Genomic DNA, 18,748 nt, shown 5'->3' on the forward strand with positions numbered 1-18,748 from the left:
AAATTGCATATTTGTTTTCTGCATTACTGATTTCATGTATGTTTGCAGATGAGACGCTGAAATTGTTAAAAGAGCTAACAAGTAGAAAATCTCTTCAAGTGCCAAATATCTATTACCATTTGCCTCATTTGTTGAAAAATGAAGGAAGCCTTCAACCTTCTGTGCAGGTTGGCCTTGGAAGGACAGGAGGTAGGCTTATATGATGTTTGGTTTATGTTTGATATCTGGAGGACTTTCTAGTTTTAGTAATGTAATTTCCTGCATTCCTTGGTAGATCAAGGACATCTCATTTAACTTGTGTGATATTGGTATCTCTTAGAATTCACACTGAATCCAAAATGAAAGGAGTTTGACTTCACTTTGTTCTTTTTTGCATAGTCTCAGTCACAGCCCATGCCACGTTAAGGTGCACATTAAGAAGCATTTAGTCTGGATGAATTTTTTGTAACTATGTAAAAAGGAACAAAGCTGAGGCATTACAGATTCTGAACTGCTAAAGGACATATCTCTTTGGCTTTTCAGATTTGTGGAGCAATCATGCATAGATATAATTATGTTAGAGTTGATGTTTCTGGTTCTTTGAACAGTGTATTTCAATGTACAACTTAGAGCTGGGAGAACTAGGATAATCCAATATAATTGCATCAATACAATGTAGACATTCACTGAGGGGGATTAAAAAATCAGTGTTGTGCTGCGGTACTGCTGATCTACCCCCTGCCTTTTTCTTTTGTTTCACCTAATCTTCACAAATTGTGAGCCTTGATCATTAGAATAGCTCCATTGAATCCCACTCTTGGAGCTCTATAAGGTCGTGTAAAGCCCACCCAATACCTCAAAGCATAGATGTGTGTGACTAAGCTTGACAGCCCTACTGATGAATCCTTGTTTCTGTTTGTGCCATCTGACTTGAAGCGTTCATGTTATTGTCTACTAGATCCTTCTCTTTTCTTTCCCCCCTCCTTGCTTTTAAAGGAAGCATTAGTTATTCCTGGCCTGTAATTTTTTTCATTACTTCAGTACATTTGCTTGGTCCTTCTTTCAACAGAAGGCATGCCTGTGTGACAAATGTGTGGGCTTCAAGCCATAGGGTTATTTTTCTGACACTATTTATTTCAATCTTGTTATTCAGGAAGGAAGAGGCTTATATTCCTTTATTGTATTAAGTGAAGCCTGTATTGTATCCTACTGGGAATATATGACAGAAGCTTGAAACTGCGAAATAGAAATTGGAATGAGGTTTATTAAAAAGAGGGAGAAAATTCTGAGTTAAAAGTTATTTTCTCACCTTCCACTTTCCTGATCACTGTGCTTTTTGAGTGTTTGTTTTAAAAATTCAGAGCTTGCTAATGTGTAGTTGCTACGCGAGGCAGGCTCTGTAAGGAAGAATAAACAACATTTTAAATAGTTGTTTGGGTTTATATATTTATGATGTGGTAAATTATTTCATATAAATGGCTCAGAATGCTGATGCTGACTTAAAAGTTTGCTTTATCCTTTCACTGTGTTCCGGCTGCTGTCTGCTGTGTCCTATTAGGTAGTCAGTCCTGGCTAAGGGGTAGGTTACAGAAGATAGACTATGGGAAATTTAAAGAGCATGGAAGTTAAATGGGCAGCTGAAAGATAATGTTAATAGTGTTGTAGCAGGGCCAGATTGTTTTGCTTTTAACAGGGTGCTTTTAAAGGTGCTTTTAACAGGGATAAGAGATTTCAGTGAGGAGCTTCTGGACGATCCTGATGACCTGGACTTTTTTTTCTAGAAGAACCCAAACCAGGGCAAGGAAAGTAAGAGTTTTTCACTGGTGTCATTTTAAAAGAAGACCTCCGAGAAGTTAAATACTCAAGTAGTGAAGAATGGTTATGCCAGCTTGAAAATAAAGCTAAATTAGGGAGTTTAGTAACTGTTAGTGCACCTTATCCGGTTGACATGATACTTGTTAATTATTACCTATTTTGTGGCAAGGTTTTGGTAATGGGGGGAGTATGGGATGGCTTCTTTGAGAAGCTGCTAGAAGGTTTCGCTGTGTCTGATGGAGCCAATGCCAGCTGGCTCCGAGATGGACCCACTGCTGGCCAAGGCCAAGCTCATCAGCAATGGCAGTAGCACCTCTGGCATAATGTTTAAGAAAGGAAAAAACGTTACATCACAGGAGCAACTACAGCCAGAGAGAGGAGTGAGAATACACAAGAACAACAGCCTCAGAAACTCCAAGGTCAGTGCAGAAGGAGGGCAGGAAGTGCTCCAGGTGCCAGAGCAGAGATTTCGCTGCAGCCCATGGTGCTGCTCATGGTGGAGCAGGCTGTGCCCCTGCACCCCATGGAGGTCCGTGGTGGAGCAGATACCCACCTGCAGCCTATGGGGGACCTCACACTGGAGCAGGGGGATGCCAAAGGAGGCTGTGACCCCATGGGAAGCCCAGGCTGGAGCAGGCTCCTGGCACAGGACCTATGACCCATAGAGAGGAGCCCAGGCTGGAGCAGGTTTACTGCAGTACTTGTGACCCTGTGGGGACCCATGATGGAACAGTCTGCTCCTGAGGGACTGCACCCTATGGAAAGGACAAATGCTGGAGCATGCAGAGGATGTGAAGAGTCCTCCCCTGAGGAGGAAGGAGCATCAGGGACATCATGTAATGAACTGACCACAACCCTCTTCCCCATCCCCCTGAACAGCTGGGGAGGAGGACGTAGAGAATTTGGGAGTGAAATTTAGCCTGGGAAGAAAGGAGGACTGAGGGGAAGGTGTTCTAAGATTTAGGTTTTATTTCTTGTTATCCTACTCTGATTGGTAATAAATTACATTAATTTTCCCAAGTCAAGTTGGTTTTGCCTGTGATGGGACCTGGTGAGTGGTCTCTTCCTGTCTTTGTCTTGACTTTCAAGCCTTTCATTGTATTTTCTCTCCTCTGGCCAGCTGAGGAGGAGAGTATTAGATCAGCTTTGGTGAGCACCTGGTGTCCAGCCAGGGTCAACCCACTGCAAGTATACAATAATCTGGCATGTCTAGGATTATTTTCTTTTTGTTTGCTGTGTTTGCTTTAAGCATTGGTGACAGTTATGTTAATCATGCTCCTGATGATGGGTGGTATATTTTTAGACTATTTTTAATTACTGTTATCTCCATCTATTAACTCTGCATTTCTTAAGCAATGCTTCATTGCTAGGTAAGATTTTTGTTTTCAGTCACTGAAAGTACATTTCTGGTTTGTTTGATTTCAGTTTCCATTGTAATGGGAATACCTACAGTGAAAAGAAAAGTCAAGTCTTACCTTACAGAAACTCTCCACTCCCTTATTGATAAGCTGTCCCCTGAAGAAAAACTGGATTGTGTTATGGTTGTCTTTATAGGAGAGGTAATCACTTACATATTTTATACAATTTCTTTACCTGCCTTTATAATTACAAGTACCACTCCTTTCAGGAATTGATGAGGTTCTACTTTTTCTTCAAGATGTAGACAGATGACTCATTCCATAAAAAGGAGACTGCATCAGTCTTGTATGTCTGATAGAAACAACCCTGAAGAATCCAAATTTGTCTATTTATCAAGGGAATAGTGGACACAGATTCAGTGGAGTGGTTATTTCTGTTTATGCATAGTGACAGACGTGCTAATTACTTTATTCCTTCAACATCAAAATAATGGCTAAGTGACTGCTGTCATAGGGAGAATTCTTCCCATTTTCATCATGCTACTGCTCAGTCCGTCAAATGAGTGCTGCAGTTTGAGATATTGGGCACAGATTGTTACTGGGTTTATTTTCTGGAGAGTGTGGATATTTTAAGTCCAGGCTTTTTTCACGGACTAATTCAAACAGTGTTCAGTTGGACTGTTTGGTCAGTTTGGCTCTGATTTAGAGGAAAACAAATTTAGGAAAATGATAGAGTGCTTTCAGAAATAATTCTGTTGACTGCTGGGAATTGCGTGTACTTATTTTGATCTGTATGTTTTTCTTAGAAATCTGACTTGGAGAGTGGGAAATGTGTATATGTGTTTGCCCATCATCCATCTAATCATATAGTGCTCTGCTGAAACACTGTTCTGTGAGGCCCATAGATGAACATTCGAATCCTCCAGTTATTACTGAAAACAATTTTAATCCTGTGAGCCAGTGTCTATTCAGGGATGAATCAGTGAAAAAATAGATAGGCATTTTAATGCTTCTGGTTGTATTATCAGCACATTCTAAAGCTTTCCTTGAGAAGTTGGCAAAATTTTTACCTGTATCTGAGAACTGATCCTTACGGTAAATGTATCTGATGTAAATTGTTCTGCTTTCTCTTTCTTGACAGTCAGTCATAGAATCATAGAATAGTTAGGATTGGAAAGGACCTCAAGATCATCTAGTTCCAACCCCCCTGCCATGGGCAGGGACACCCCACACTAAACCATATCACCCAAGGCTTCATCCAACCTGGTCTTGAACACTGCCAGGGATACTTGTCTGTCTGGATAGAGCCTGCTTTTCTGCAGAAAATGCTCTGAAAACATTTATATGGAGTTTCAAGAGAATTATACAGAATATCAAGAGAACAGAATTCATTCCAAATTACTGGAATGTTGAGTTTTTCATCACTCTATTAGTTGGAGTAATTTTATGGCCTTTTATGTAGTTACATTTTCAAGGTTTAAAACTGAAGTTTCATTTTGTTTTGCTTAAGCAGGTTTGAGCTATAAAGACTCTGTGTTATCACTGGACTTCATCTTCTACAAAACTTAGAAAGTGCCCCAAACTGCACAAGATTTCTTGTTGCTTTAGGCAAGCCATATTGCTATACCCAGGTTTTCCATAGCTAAATAACTTTCTTTCTTTGAGGTGGTGTGAAATTCTCTTTCATCTTGGGAATGATTCTACAACATTGACCATAAAGGAAGTGAACGTTTTAGCATGGGAGCTATGGCTTTTGTGCCTAAGGAGAACTGTTGCGATACCATTACCCTCTGTTATCTCTGTCTTTGGGAGCAGCATTATGTGCCTACTTGCATCTGATATGGGCACCACAGCCATATCTGTGATGTATGGGGAAATTTGAAGAATCTAAGTTTAAATTTTTGTCCAGTTATAATCATTCCTTAGATTTCCATTTCTTTTTCTTCATCCAATTTTACTATTTCTTTGACCATGTTTCTATTTTCTGAAGTTCAATATCTTATTGTTTGATTTGTAATTGCTAGAGGGAAGTTTTTCAATGATTAATAAGGAACAGTAAATGCTTCAACTATGCTGTGATTTTTCTGAATTATGCTGTATATTTCAGCTTCCTTCTGCAAGATGAAAAGTGTAGGTTTATTAAGCAATTTCTCTGGCTAGTTGAAGGAAGGCCGATTTCCCTGGTGGACTTCTCTTTCTCCTTAAACAAAAGGAAGGGCTTTAGCTTTTAAAATTGCTTTGTCTGTGGGGTTTCCTACCCTAAAATGTGTTAGACTATTGCTGTCATTAACTTCTGTGCATTAATGAAAGCTTATTTAATAATACATTAGAACTTTGACCAGCTATGTTTGTATCAAAAAGGATAGCAAAAGTTTCGAAAAAAATAATAGCTGCTGCTCAACTTCTGTGCAGTTTAAGTAGAGCAAGAAATGGTCATAGTGTGAGGTAGGTAATTTTGCTAATGAGCTTTAACTGTCTGTGCTTTGTCTATAGGTTGTACCAACAAAAAAAAAGCACGGGACTTTACAAATTTTTTTTACCGGAGGATTATGTGAAAAATGGTGTTTAAAAAAGATTTTAGTATTTTCTTGCTGACTTTATTTGTGAAATCAAATTGACAGTCTTTAAGGAGCATTGCTGGGAGCTGTAGTCAGGGGCTGTAATCTCTTTGAGCTAAGCTCCCTAGAAAAGTCTTTTTATACTGCTAGTTTTTTTAGCAGTTCTATCTCACATCTTTCTTGTAAATTTGACTTTTTTACTAGAAAACAAGTTGAAAATTAAGGCTCATGGCCTTCTGCAAACAGCATGAACAGTGTAAACAGATGAGCTAGAAAATGCTAGATGCATTATGGTTGCTAAATAGAGATCTGCATATTCATTTACTGTATGGATATTTCTCCGTAATGTAATTATACACAGTAAATTTCCATACTGGAAGTTCAAGGAATTCTAAAATATCTCAGCTGATGTGATACCTAATCATCAGTTTAAATAATTACTAGAATTGCTTGACAGTAAGCTGCCAGCTATCACAGTAACTGACACATGTCTGTTCTCCAATTTGTTAAAATAACTTTATTGCAGAATAATTTGTAGGTATTCATTAGGATGACTAATAAGTAGGCATGATTCAGTGTACAGTTAATCTTTTTACTGCTCTTCACTATGTAGCTAGTACATGGGCTCATCAGATAATTTGAAACAAACAACTCAGATCTCATTAACCTTCTCTGTATGAGAACCTGCTGTCAGAAAAAAACCCTATAGGCTCTATTATGAACTCCAGACTAAAATTGCCTAGTATTTTTATTTAATTAGTTTGTAATTAACATGGGAAACAAGGTTTTGAAGTATCATCATAGTGGAACAACAGACACACATACACATGTTGCTGAATATGAGAGATATAAGAAAACTTCTCTGATATCCAGGCTGTTTTTTTTCTCCTGTGGGGAATCTCATTTACCATGAAGAAAATTCATCTCAGACTTATTCCAAATATATCACAAATTATTGTCAGTCCACTTCATTAATCAGTGACTGCACTTACCACAGTCTTTTGTATAAACATTCATCAGTGTATACTGGAAAGATTACAAGCCCTTGATTTGACAAAAAATATTAGGCAAATAATTTCAGTAAGAATCAGAAGACTCTATAGGTATGAAAAAGTGTTTTGCTAATTCTTTATGCTGCTGATTACATCCTGACTAGACAGTGGTTGACCAGCTATTTGTTCTTGGAGCACTAGGCATTATGTTACACTTTCTTGAATAGTGCTTATTCAAATCTTATTCTTGTGCTTCATGTGTGTACAATTCACTTAGGCTAGAAAAGCTTGCATATTTTGATTATCTTTTACTATCACCATACCATCTCTTCATGTAAACAGTGGCTGCTAAATTAAAACATGTTGATCTTCAACAGTGTTTTCTCTGTGCTCCTTTTGCGGAGACCCTTTTATTCTTTGGAAAAGCTTCTGTACTGGTTGGGTCAGTGTGACACAAGCACCCAGCAAGGTACCATCCTGTATTCTGGTATGTACAAAGCCTCAGCAAACTAAGCACTGAGTGCACATACGGGACCAAACCTTGCTGAGCCTGTTTTGGATGTATTAATATTGGAGTACAATATGTAAAACTTTTCCAGCAAAATAAACAAGCTTGTATTGTTACCTATTCTTGCTCTGGGCTTGAATTGTATATCTCTTTGATCAGCAGATATCTTGACAGAAAACAAAGAAGTATTTTGTCTCTCTTGCTCTCAACATGGATGTATTAATATAATCAGTGAAGTTCCATGCATTCAGCTTGTTGTTCAAAACTTGAGAGCTGCCCTGTAGAGTGTGTTCCTAGTCCTCAAAACATCTGACTACATGTCTCAAGTTGGAGAAGGACCAGTAGATCTTAGCATACACATACATATGTATGTAATATATATGTTTGTTTTTGGTTTTGTTTTTTTTTAAGAAAGCTAGGCAAGGCTATTGTGTGATATGATACATTATATTCACCATGTAATTTTAAAGGCCTACAGAGAAGGTAGCCTTTGCTTCGGACATCTCACTCAAAACTGATCAAGATGACCACAATTTCTAGATAACTGACAGCTTTTTTATGTGAAATGGTAACTTGGCCTGACAGTCAGAATTTGAGATATTTAAACTGCTGTTGTGACTGCTGACACTGGGCACTGTCATAGGATCTTATGTTCCTGTTTGCATGGCAAGGAGTAGCAGAGTTTTTTGTATAGGACTAAACCAGTGATAATCTTAGATCTGAGAAAACATCCTTGATAGGATTTGAAAACTTCCATGTACCTGTGACAAATTTAGTGCCTCAGCATGAAGATAAAATTCAGCATTGTGGTCTTTTCTCAAACCCTAGAGTTAAATGACTGAAGTGCTTCTCTTTAAGATACCTTTTAAGATGCACCTTGGCCACAGTAACTACCTGGTGCTTCTGGTAAGGGAACATCACCGTTTTCAGAGTTTTATCTCTCTTTGGTGTCATTTAGTGTATTTGTGAGATGGAAAGAAACAGTAATAATCTGATTTCAGAAGCATTCTAGTAGCTGACTTCATACGTGGATGATTGACTGAATTGACACTTTGAGTTTTGGGCAACACTATCAAATTTTTCTGCTGTGGTCTGCCTTGGCTTGAAGATAATGAAGACAAATTGCTTCTGTCCTCCAAATAAAGGATACCTATCATAGAAGGGTGCTTTTGACTGTACACAGCAGCTACCTACCTTCTGGAAAACAAATAATCTAAACCTTTTTAGCAATTTACAGGCTCACCCAAGGGCAAAAAAAGTTTCTCAGGTTGCCAGGCCATATATGCTGCTTTTTCAGACTCTACACATCAGGCATCCTCTTTAATACACACAAAACTAGCAGAAGAGTGTATGACACTTAACAATTTGCATCTGAATGTCCTGAGTTGAACTGTCCCTTGTTTTTTCTGTTTGTTTGTTTGTGGTTTTGCTTGTTTTTTTCTTTTGGCTGGCCTTCTTAAAAGCTAAACTTAGTCTTTGGCATGGTGTTGTGGTTCACAGCACAGTCTGTATGGATGTATGCCCTCATGACTGAGGAGCTGACATGAAGGGCACAAGGGTAGGGAGAAGCAGGAATGGAGTGCTACAAGAATGTACTTGTGTTCCTGCTATTGGTGCTAAAAGCTTTGCATTGTGAAACCCTGTCCTGAAGTGAATTGGGTTAATCACAGAAATGATGGGAGAGAGATATTTCTTACCTGTGTAGTAGAGCGTGGACTTTCAGTAAGGGAGAGAGGAAGTCATTAGCTCATTGTAGCATACAGAGGCTACATTTTGCTTATGTAACATTTAGACAGCTATGTTAAGACAGTATTCTGCATTGCTGGTTTTTTGCTTTGCATCTTGTTCTCATGTTTCCTGTATTTAACTTGAACCTGCTGCTTCAGACCTGAAAGCAGATGCTGTTTTCTTGAAAGTAATTTATTTTTTTCAGCTGCATTTGTTGAACTCGAACAGATATTATTGCCTTAAGCTTTATTTATATCTGTACACTATTGCAGCCACTGCTGCACTTTCACTTCTCAGGGCTTTTTTTCACTGCATAAATAGCCAAAAATAGGTCCAAATTTCACTTATAGTGGCTGCTTTTTCTTGTGTGAATTTTAATGCCTTGTATATAGGTTACTATATTCCTATGTACTTTCACCATGTCAAGGCAAACCTGCATTTGCATTGTCTTTTCTGGAGGCTGTTCAATTTTGCATTGTTTGTTATTATTTAAAATACATTGTAAAATTATTCCAACCCCATTCTACAGGGATGATGAAAGATCAAATAACATTGTAGAAATTAGTAAGCAGTGAAATGACTGCACTGTACAGATTAGCGTGGTTGTTTCCCAGAGATCTTTTTTCTTTTTGGAAGATGTTATTGAGTAAGTTAAGACTTACTTCTGTTAGATTTCATTCAAGAATTAACATTTGCATAATCTAACAGCCTAGGTAAACCACATTGTTTAGAATATACTGTACAGTTAATGTCTGAATTTCTCCCTTCTTCTCCCTTTTCTTCTTGAATTTGTAATATTTTGATATTCTGCATCTTAATTCCTTTCCTGGTGGCCTGCAGGGGGGAGGGGAAAAACAACCAAAAACCCAACAAACCTTTGGAATTTTAAGTTGATTCTTAAAACTAGAATCTTGGGTTAGTGTGACAGTTTGCTAGCTGTTAAACAGAACTTTTCAACCTCTTGTTTTGTCTGCTAGCTAATACATTGCTATGCATGTGCTCACTCATAAAAAACAGTAAAAAAGATTGGAAAGTTCAGTGCTACTCTGGTTCCTTGTGTTTGTTATGAATAGCAATGTTCTGACAAGTCTTAGAATAATTGCAAATTTGAGATGCATTCTTACCTCAACTAGAGAAGGTACTTCAGGGAATTGTAGGACAGCCTCTGACAAAAACTGAGGAAAATTAAAAACTTATTTTACTGACAGTCTGAAACTAGTTTGGTCCACAGTGAACTCTTTTAGAGTTTTCTTTTAGAGAGATTCGTCAAAGCATTCTGTACCTCTGTCTCATCAAAATTGTTGATGTAAGGAGCTAAACCTTAGATGTTACCATGTTCATAGGCTTATGAAAGTCTGTAGATCTCATAAGCTAGAATCTTCTGTTCTTGCTCAAAGTTAGATAGGCTCAAAGGTGATACTGGTGAGGTATCTTGAAGAGGAGTCTGCTGTGGAATATTGAATACACAAAATCACATCTGTCTCAGGAAGTAACCTGAATTGAAAATAGTTGGAGTGTTTTTGGCAGCAGGAGGGAGTATTGTGTGTGCTTGTCCTATTCTTATCCTTTACTATGTATCTGTTCATGGCAGCCACTGCTGGAAGCAAGATGCTGACCTGAATCAATCTTTGGCCTGATCTGGTATGAATAAAAAGAGGAGGATGTCTCACTCTAGGTGTTTTTGCTTTCTTTCAGAGATTGGTAATTTCATATGGCTAGGAAGAAAAAACAAGCATAAAGATTTGAACTGCTGATACTGAAGTAACCACCCCTGCTTATGCCTTTCATTAGTTCCCAGCGATCTATGAAACAGGACAAACTTGTTTGTTAGGTTTTGTGTGATTCATTGATAAGATGCATCTTTGTGGCTGGCACTGTTAACTCTTAGGTTGTGGCCTATCACAATTTTGCATTTAATCATTTTAAAGGAACTAATTCTTAAAATTTTATATTTTTTTTTGCTTCTTTTTCTTGGATCCCTAAGTCCTAGGGATTACTTAGTCTTCAACTTTAAGAGTTTTACTAAGGAAAAAATCTGGGTTTGTTACTGCCTTCTGGTTTGGTAGATAAAACCATTCATATTTGTAGCCTCAGGTTGTGCTGCTTTGGTTGGGATCACCAGTGACATTTCCTTTCAACAGCAGCAAGCAGCACTGATACCGTGAAACAGAATTTAAGCTCATTAGCTACTCCAAAGTCAACCTAGTATCTATCAGATGATCTTCACTGGAAGCCTGAAGAACAGTTACACTTTGTTTTTCATGGGTGACTTCCTTTTGATTAATCTGGATTTGTCTTGTCCTGTTCAAGGTTCTTGGAGAAGACAAGGGTATTACACCTTATGCAGTCTTGGGTCCTGCAGGTCGATAAAGAGGACCTTAGGTCTTACATTGTCAAGGCAGTAATCACTTTCTTCCTCAGAAAAGGGGAATAGGTTTTGGTCAATAATAGGTTTGGATTTTGGGTTTATGTTGCTTTGTTGTTTGTTTGTTGGGTTTTTTTCTGCTTTCAGTTACTAGCTGAATTTATTGTTACTGTTTGGAAGATCCTTAGGTCAGAGCAATTATCTAATCCTGATTTCCTACCATCACTACCCTGCAAAGTCTTCTATATAGTTAACTCTTCCCTTGGGCTTGATCAAATTTAGTGCATATTCTCATACTTATTTCATGAGGGTAGTGTGCAATAACACGTGCCACCTTCCTGGGACATGCCCACAGCTGAAGCATGTTGGCAAAGATCCCGCATACTGTTAGGCTGGGTAATGGGAGGAATTGGTTGCCTCTGGAACTTCTCTGATGTGGAAATGTGACAGTCAACTTGCTATCCTGAGGGGAAGAGTCTGGTGTTGAAATCCTGGTTCTGAATCTCAGATGTTGCTGAAATACAACTGCTTATTTAGAAATAATGTCTGGATATCAAGTTTTTGATGCTTTTGATCATGTGAAAAATGGCATAAACTCTTTTAATCTCAATGTTCTTTTTCATTCTAAAAATGGTGTCTCCTTTTGCACTATGTTGATACAGTGGTTGTTGATTCAGAAGGAAGGCTACTTATTAAACCAGCAGTGGTGTTTGCCGTATCTTGTGTTCAGTGCAGCTAGACCAGAGCATCTTGATGGTGTGTGACACCAGCACAGATTATGGTATAAGACTGGAAGTTTGCGGACTACATCTCTTTAACATGAAGCTATTCTGATTGCAGCTCTGCCTAGGAAACTGCCAACCTTTTGCATGAAGGACACAAATGAATAAGAGAATGTAGGGAAAAAACCTTCTTATTCCAGATTTTTCTTTCTTTTCTGATTGTGGTGAATTCTATTTAAGTATGTAAGGCTTAAAAGCACTAGCAAGGCTTCATGGTGTGTCTTCAAAATGCATCAAAACTATGCTTGCTCTCAAGAGATGTGCATGAAGGCACAGACTTGTGACCAAACATGCTTGCAGCCTGGATGAAGTTAGGCATTTATTTTAATCTCTGGAATATTGTATAGAAACTAGCTGTGTTTCTGCTCTATATATGTATGTACATTAATGTGTATATGTATTTTTTAAATCTTGCTTTTTTCTATACAATTGCAGTATGGTCTGTTTAACAAGTACCTGAGTTATTAATGCTAGACCAGGTAACTGAAGTTTGGTGTGCCAACTAGTAATTCAAATTGCTTGTCTTTTTTATATGCTGACTAAACAAGAATTTCTGTATTTTTTTTATGCTTAAAAGGTTAAAAAAGAGAGAAATGTTTCAGTTAAACATGGATATACTAAAATAATTTTTAGGTAGTCCTTAGATCACTGATTTGCAGCTGTTACACACAGCATAAAAAGTTATGTCTTAAACTCCATTCCAGTAATGAACTGTGCATGAACGATCCATATATGTATTTTAAGACTTCATGATATATCAAGGTCCATATGGACCTGTTAGTCTCCTTATGTAGAACTCACTGTAAGATGAGTTTTAAATTGTGAACACCTTCTCTGCTTACTAGAACTTCTGTCCAGTGCTAGCCATAACACTTAGGAAGAAAATATGTATGAAAAATTTATGACACATGCTTTCTACTCACATGTCCTTGTGGTATTTAGAACCTGCTTTCGGAAGAAATCCACTGTTGTCGTTTTTGGAAAACTCTGCATCACTGGCATTATGTTGGATTTTATAAAAATAAATCTTTAAAAGTAGGAATGGTGATTTTTAAGATCAAAGGGTAAGCACCTTTATCAAACAAGATTAGTGGTTCTATAGAAATGTTTGGGAGGGATTTATTCTCTGTGTGTATAATCCTTTAATGATAACGTGCATTACAAATTCCTCAGAAAAACTATGAACTGTTTCTTTCATTTCAAAGTCAGCTGTTTCTCCAGGATCCTCATAAGCCACCAGAACCTGGGTTGGTCTATAGACTGTAGATTTTTTACTGAAAACTGATAAATAGGGTGTCAAAGTATTAGATTAGTAAGTATAGCAAAGATTAGGGTTTTCAGTAACATTTATAAGTTCACAAACTCTTTCCCTGAAATGCATGTCTATGACCGAGAGAATAGGTTGAATAATTGGCCAGTTCTGGCAAGTTAGATGATCTAGACTTCCAGAATGTCATGATCTGTGTTTTAACCAACAATTAATTTTTAGAATCTATGCATCTTTAAGAACTGGGTGTTTGGTAGGATTGATAGTCCTTGAAATTTAGTCTCTGATGTAAAAAGGCAACCCTAGCTGTCTATGGTTGGGTCATCCGTGCTTTAAATGTAAAGTTTAGGAGATGCATTTTTGAAGGAAGAGTGTGTTCAGTGTCCTGTGTTTCGGAAAGCTTTCCTTGGTAATAGTGCCATATATGTTATTATATAACAGTAATATGAAGTTCTTTCTATACAAATGCTCAGTGCTCATTTTGTCCTTAGGGGCATGAGAGGTGGCAAGAAAATTCCACACTTGCATTACAACTGTTTGTAGAGTGCAGATATGAGGCAAATATTATTCTTCTCTGTTTACAAAGCAAAATAGTTTCTTCTGCATTACACATAAGCCATAGTTACAATGTTTTAGTTACAATATTTTCTTACGTTACTCAGATATCTTACATGCTGAAATTGAATTACAAGTAGTACAGCTACCTTTAATCTTTATTTTACTGAGTTGCTTTAAAATGTAACTCTAAAACTGTTAAATATTCTATTTGTGTTTTTTGTGTTTGTGTTTTTCCAGACTGATCTTGATTATGTTAACAGTGTTGTTGCAAGCCTGGAGAAAGAGTAAGTTATCATTCATTTTAATGGAGGTTTTCTTAGCTTATCGGTGGGTTTGCTTTTTTGGGTGGGTTTTTTTTTTTTTTCCTAAATCTGGTTGTGGTAAGTAATAAAAAGTAGTCTGGAAATAAGAGATCATGCATTTTTGTTTCTTAGGGGCTTGGACATTTGAACAAAAACTTAATAAGTGACAGATTAAGGGACAGTAATTCAGTCAGTTAAATTGTAAAACAATAAATGGGATTGAATTATTTGGTGCAACATCAACAGATGGGATTGTGTCAACATGCATGGAAATTTGTGGAATCTGTGGCAGGAGGCTATACTGATCTGAAAAAGAAGCTAAGGAAAACATCCCTTTTTATATACTTATATTTATTGTATACCTCTATTTTACATTAATTGTTTGATTAAGTCGTTGTAACCAGACACAATAACTGTACCAACAGAAAGCAAGCAGAAAGTCTACAGAACTCAGACTCTCTCAAGTGATTTTAGGATTTTTCTATTGACAGGTTTTCTACAGAGATGAATTCTGGCTTGGTGGAAGTAATAGCCCCTCCTGCAACTTACTATCCTGACTTGACAAACTTGAAGGAGACATTTGGAGACTCAAAAGAGAGAGTTAGGTTAGTTTATTCACTCAGATCTATTCCCATCTCCTCCCACACCTAGCTTTTGTTGTTTATGAAATGGCAAGTGGGATGTGAATTCTTGAGATGTTTTCTTACTGTAATTCTTGAAAGTGTGGGGATGCTAAAAGTGCTCCATGAATCCATCTCATTCCTATCTGCATGATGTTCTGTGTGTGATCAGAGCCTAATGCTATGCTTGGTTGAATTCATTTAGTGTTAAATTCTGGGAGGAGAACTGAGGCTTTATATAGACTTTTTTGTTTACTGTTTTTCTTGAAATACAGTGTAAACCCCAGTAATTCCAGCTGAATTACCATTTTAAATACACATTTGTTTTTAGTGAAATGTCAGGGAATTTTCACAAAATCACATTCAAGTTAAACCAGTTTTATGTCTGTATTAAAAAATAAGGTGAAAGTTTTGTTCCTTTTATTCAGACAGAGGGTTTCCTGAGGGAGCAATGCCAAAAGCAACTCCCCTAATATTCACTATCATGCATGATTCTTTGTAGTGACATTTACTTTGCATTGCTAGTGTGTATTGAAACAGCTTTTTTTCATTATTCTTAAGCTTTTAATTTCATTTCAGATGGAGGACAAAACAAAACTTGGATTATTGTTTTCTTATGATGTATGCTCAGAAAAAGGGGGTTTATTACATTCAGGTAAATTTATATTCTTTGTTTTGAGACAAGTTTTCAAATGAGTGGTGAGAAACTATGCTACGGGTCACATCAGGAAAACCCATACAGAACTTGATTCCATAGTTGAAGGAGTGCATTAAATATGGAGGTTATGGTATATGAGGAAGCAATTTGTGGAGGACACTGCCTCTGATATAGAAAGTAATTTGTCCTATGTGACTAATTTTCTCTCAAGACGCTTAGTAAAAAAAGTGAGGAATACAGGCAGCTGCCTAAGCGAAATCCACCTGCACAGTTCTAAATGGAATTTGAGCTAAAATCTAGTTTTACTTTCTTCTGAAGGCAAATGAGGCATTAATTTATTTAGAATCATAGAAAGGTTTGGGTTGGAAAAGACCTTAAGATCATCTCGTTCCAACCTCCCAGCCATGGGCAGGGCACCTCCCACTAAACCATGTCACCCAAGGCTCTCTCCAACCTGGCCTTGAACCACCTCTAGGGATAGGGCATTTGCCACTTTTTGGGCAACCCATTCCAGTGCCTCACCACCCTCACAGTAAAGAATTTCTTCCTTATATTTAACCTGAACTTGCCCCATTAAATTTTGAATCCATTACTCCTTGTCCTGTTGCTACAGTCCCTGATGAAGAGTCCTTTCCCAGCATCCTTATAGGCCCCTTCAGAACCTGGAAGGCTGCTATGAGGTCTCCACGCAGCCTTCTCTTCTCCAAGCTGAACAGCCCCAACTTTCTCAGCCTTATCTTCATACAGGAGGTGCTCCAGTCCCCTGATCATCCTCGTGGCCCTCCTCTGGACTTGTTCCAACAGTTCCATGTCCTTTTTATGTTGAGGACACCAGAACTGCACACAATACTGCAAGTGAGGTCTCATGAGAGCAGAGTAGAGGGGCAGGATCACCTCCTTCAACCTGCTGGTCACGCTAATGACTGCTATATATAGATATATTTTCAATGTGTTGCTAGACTTGTTTTCTATATTCCTTTTTAAAGAGGTTTTCAAGAACAGAGTTAAGAAATTTTGCTTTAATTTAGCTCAGAATTGTCCCTAATTATGTGCCTTGCTGCTTTGAAGTAGAAGCTTTACCTACAGGTATTGCAGATTTAGTGACTAACTGCTCTTATGATCTTAATTTAGACTTTGGTACTGTCTCTCACTAGGGAGAGAGAACGAATACACTGGGAGAAAGGACAGAAGAATCAGGATCAACTGCACTTACTATGAATTAAAGGGCTTGTAGCACCCCATCTTGACAGTTCAACTGCCTGGACTAGATGACTAATTTGGACTATGCACCTATTCTGTTGGACAGCTAAAGCCAGGTGAAATGAATCTCGCCTCTGTTGACTATGTCTCTTAGCTTCTTGTCACAGAGGAGAAATTCTTTCAGTGCTGTCAGGTGCATGAATAAAGAGAGTAAGGTTTGTGTACAAATAAAACAGCTATTCTACTTGTTCTTCTGGTAATGTCACTTAGTCTAGCATTATTTCAGTGATGATTTTTCTCTGGTGGGAGAAGCTAGAAAAGCAATGCTCTGAAGTATTAAGTTGGGGTACCTTTGTGGATTCTTACTACAGAAAGGTAATGGTTCTCCACAGAGACAAACTGTAACCCCTACAATAGTTACTCTTGTCTGTAGCATCTAGGTTATATGGCAGCAGTTGCATTAGAAATATATGGCTATGTGTTAGCAATATATTGTAAATCAGAATTTCCTGGCTGTACTTTTTCCTCTTGCTTTGCTGGCTCTTCTTTTTATTTACGTTTATGTCATTGTTACCTTCCTCTAGCTTGAAGATGACATCGTTGTCAAGCAGAATTATTTCAGCACAATAAAAAATTTTGCACTTCAGCTTGCTTCTGAAGATTGGATGATTCTAGAATTTTCTCAGCTGGGTTTCATTGGTAAGAAATTGTTCACTTTAGTTCAAAAGAGCACATTCATTCTCAGACTCTGTGAATTAATAGTGATCTGACTTCAAAGCTATCTTCTTTGTACTGGAAGTAGACCAAGAAGTAGAAATTCATTGGGTTTTTTTAGGAACTCTGGTTTAACTCAGGATTTTGTTTTGGCTTTTTGCTTTATGTTTTTTCTATTTTCTCCCTCACAGTCTAAGTCCCCCCAAGTTGTTTCATATACTACTGTATGACTGAGTGTACTCATTTGTATACTTCTGTATGACTCAAAACTGTTGGAAAAGAGCATTTTTTATAACCAAAAGTTAGTTCATTCATAAAAATACAGTTGAATGGCAAGGGATGACTTCTTTTTGATTTAGCTGCTGTGAAACAAAATGTCATTAGAGCATACCTGTCTGAAGTAAAAGAAAAAAGCATGAGAACTAACTCCACCTAAACCAACTTCATTGGCACCTGTAACAAAATTCCAAGAATCAGCAGGCATCACTTTTCTTGGTTGCAAAGTCTGTTCTATCTCCACCTTTCTAATCCATCAAGGAGAAGTTATGACAGTCTGCTCCTTATTAGGTGTAGTTACAGTCTATCTGTCATTTGCAGTGAATGACAGTGAGAGAAGCTAAGGCAGCATCTCAGGCTATTGTGGATTGACTACTAGGATACTGTTGAAATTACTTTGGTTTTTTGGTCTTACGCTAATGTTTTTATTGAGAGGTACTAGATGTAACAGAAATGCCATGAAAGAGAAGTTTTGAAGGGATTTCACTAATCAAAAGGTTATTTAATTACTGCAGTGATGTGTCATGATCTGTTTAAAGGCACTAAGCTGGAGATACGTGAGGAAAAATTAAAAGATAAGTCGAACTATGGAGATTCCTTATGTAGTCAACACAAATGATTCCAATGCAAGGGCTCTAAGTTGAGCTTAGAACAGAAAGAAGTTCTACATGCAACAGATAAAGTGCAGTCCAAGTTCAGCCATTCTCTTGGAAATTCTCGCTCTCTTGTTTTTACTTTGGATCTACTTTCCAGAGAATGACTTAATCTTTAACTCAGTGACCCATAATGGTAGCGCTGAGAACTGAGAACACTGGCACTGTATGAATGGCATGTACTGTCCTTTTTCCAGCTCAGCATCAGGTGTGCTGTTGAGGCAATAGTTCCCTGATTTTCAGGGCCTCAGACATTAACTGAGTAGAAAGGAAAACAATAGATATCTCCTAAGACTTCTATGTTAGGGTACAAACTGTACTTTATATATTTCCCTGTCAGTCTAACCTACAGAAACAATGGAGAGAAGAAGAAGAAATGGGCAGAGGGAAGTCTCCTTATTTATCTTGTCACCAC

The 18,748-nt window shown here is 37.7% G+C and overlaps 1 protein-coding gene across 1 annotated transcript in view; it reads left to right on the forward strand.

Moving 5' to 3' along the window:
* Window positions 1-18,748, forward strand: part of MGAT4A (alpha-1,3-mannosyl-glycoprotein 4-beta-N-acetylglucosaminyltransferase A) — an 83,859-nt gene that overhangs the window by 33,478 nt on the left and 31,633 nt on the right. The window contains exons 4-9 of the mRNA XM_005151382.2: window positions 49-189; window positions 3,220-3,353; window positions 14,148-14,194; window positions 14,704-14,817; window positions 15,412-15,487; window positions 17,275-17,389. Of these exons, the coding sequence (XP_005151439.1) occupies window positions 49-189; window positions 3,220-3,353; window positions 14,148-14,194; window positions 14,704-14,817; window positions 15,412-15,487; window positions 17,275-17,389 (627 nt within the window). The remainder of the gene's footprint in view (window positions 1-48; window positions 190-3,219; window positions 3,354-14,147; window positions 14,195-14,703; window positions 14,818-15,411; window positions 15,488-17,274; window positions 17,390-18,748) is intronic.

The sequence above is a fragment of the Melopsittacus undulatus genome, chromosome 2 (genome assembly GCF_012275295.1).
Source record: "Melopsittacus undulatus isolate bMelUnd1 chromosome 2, bMelUnd1.mat.Z, whole genome shotgun sequence".
In the NCBI taxonomy this organism is placed as follows: Eukaryota; Metazoa; Chordata; class Aves; order Psittaciformes; family Psittaculidae; genus Melopsittacus; species Melopsittacus undulatus.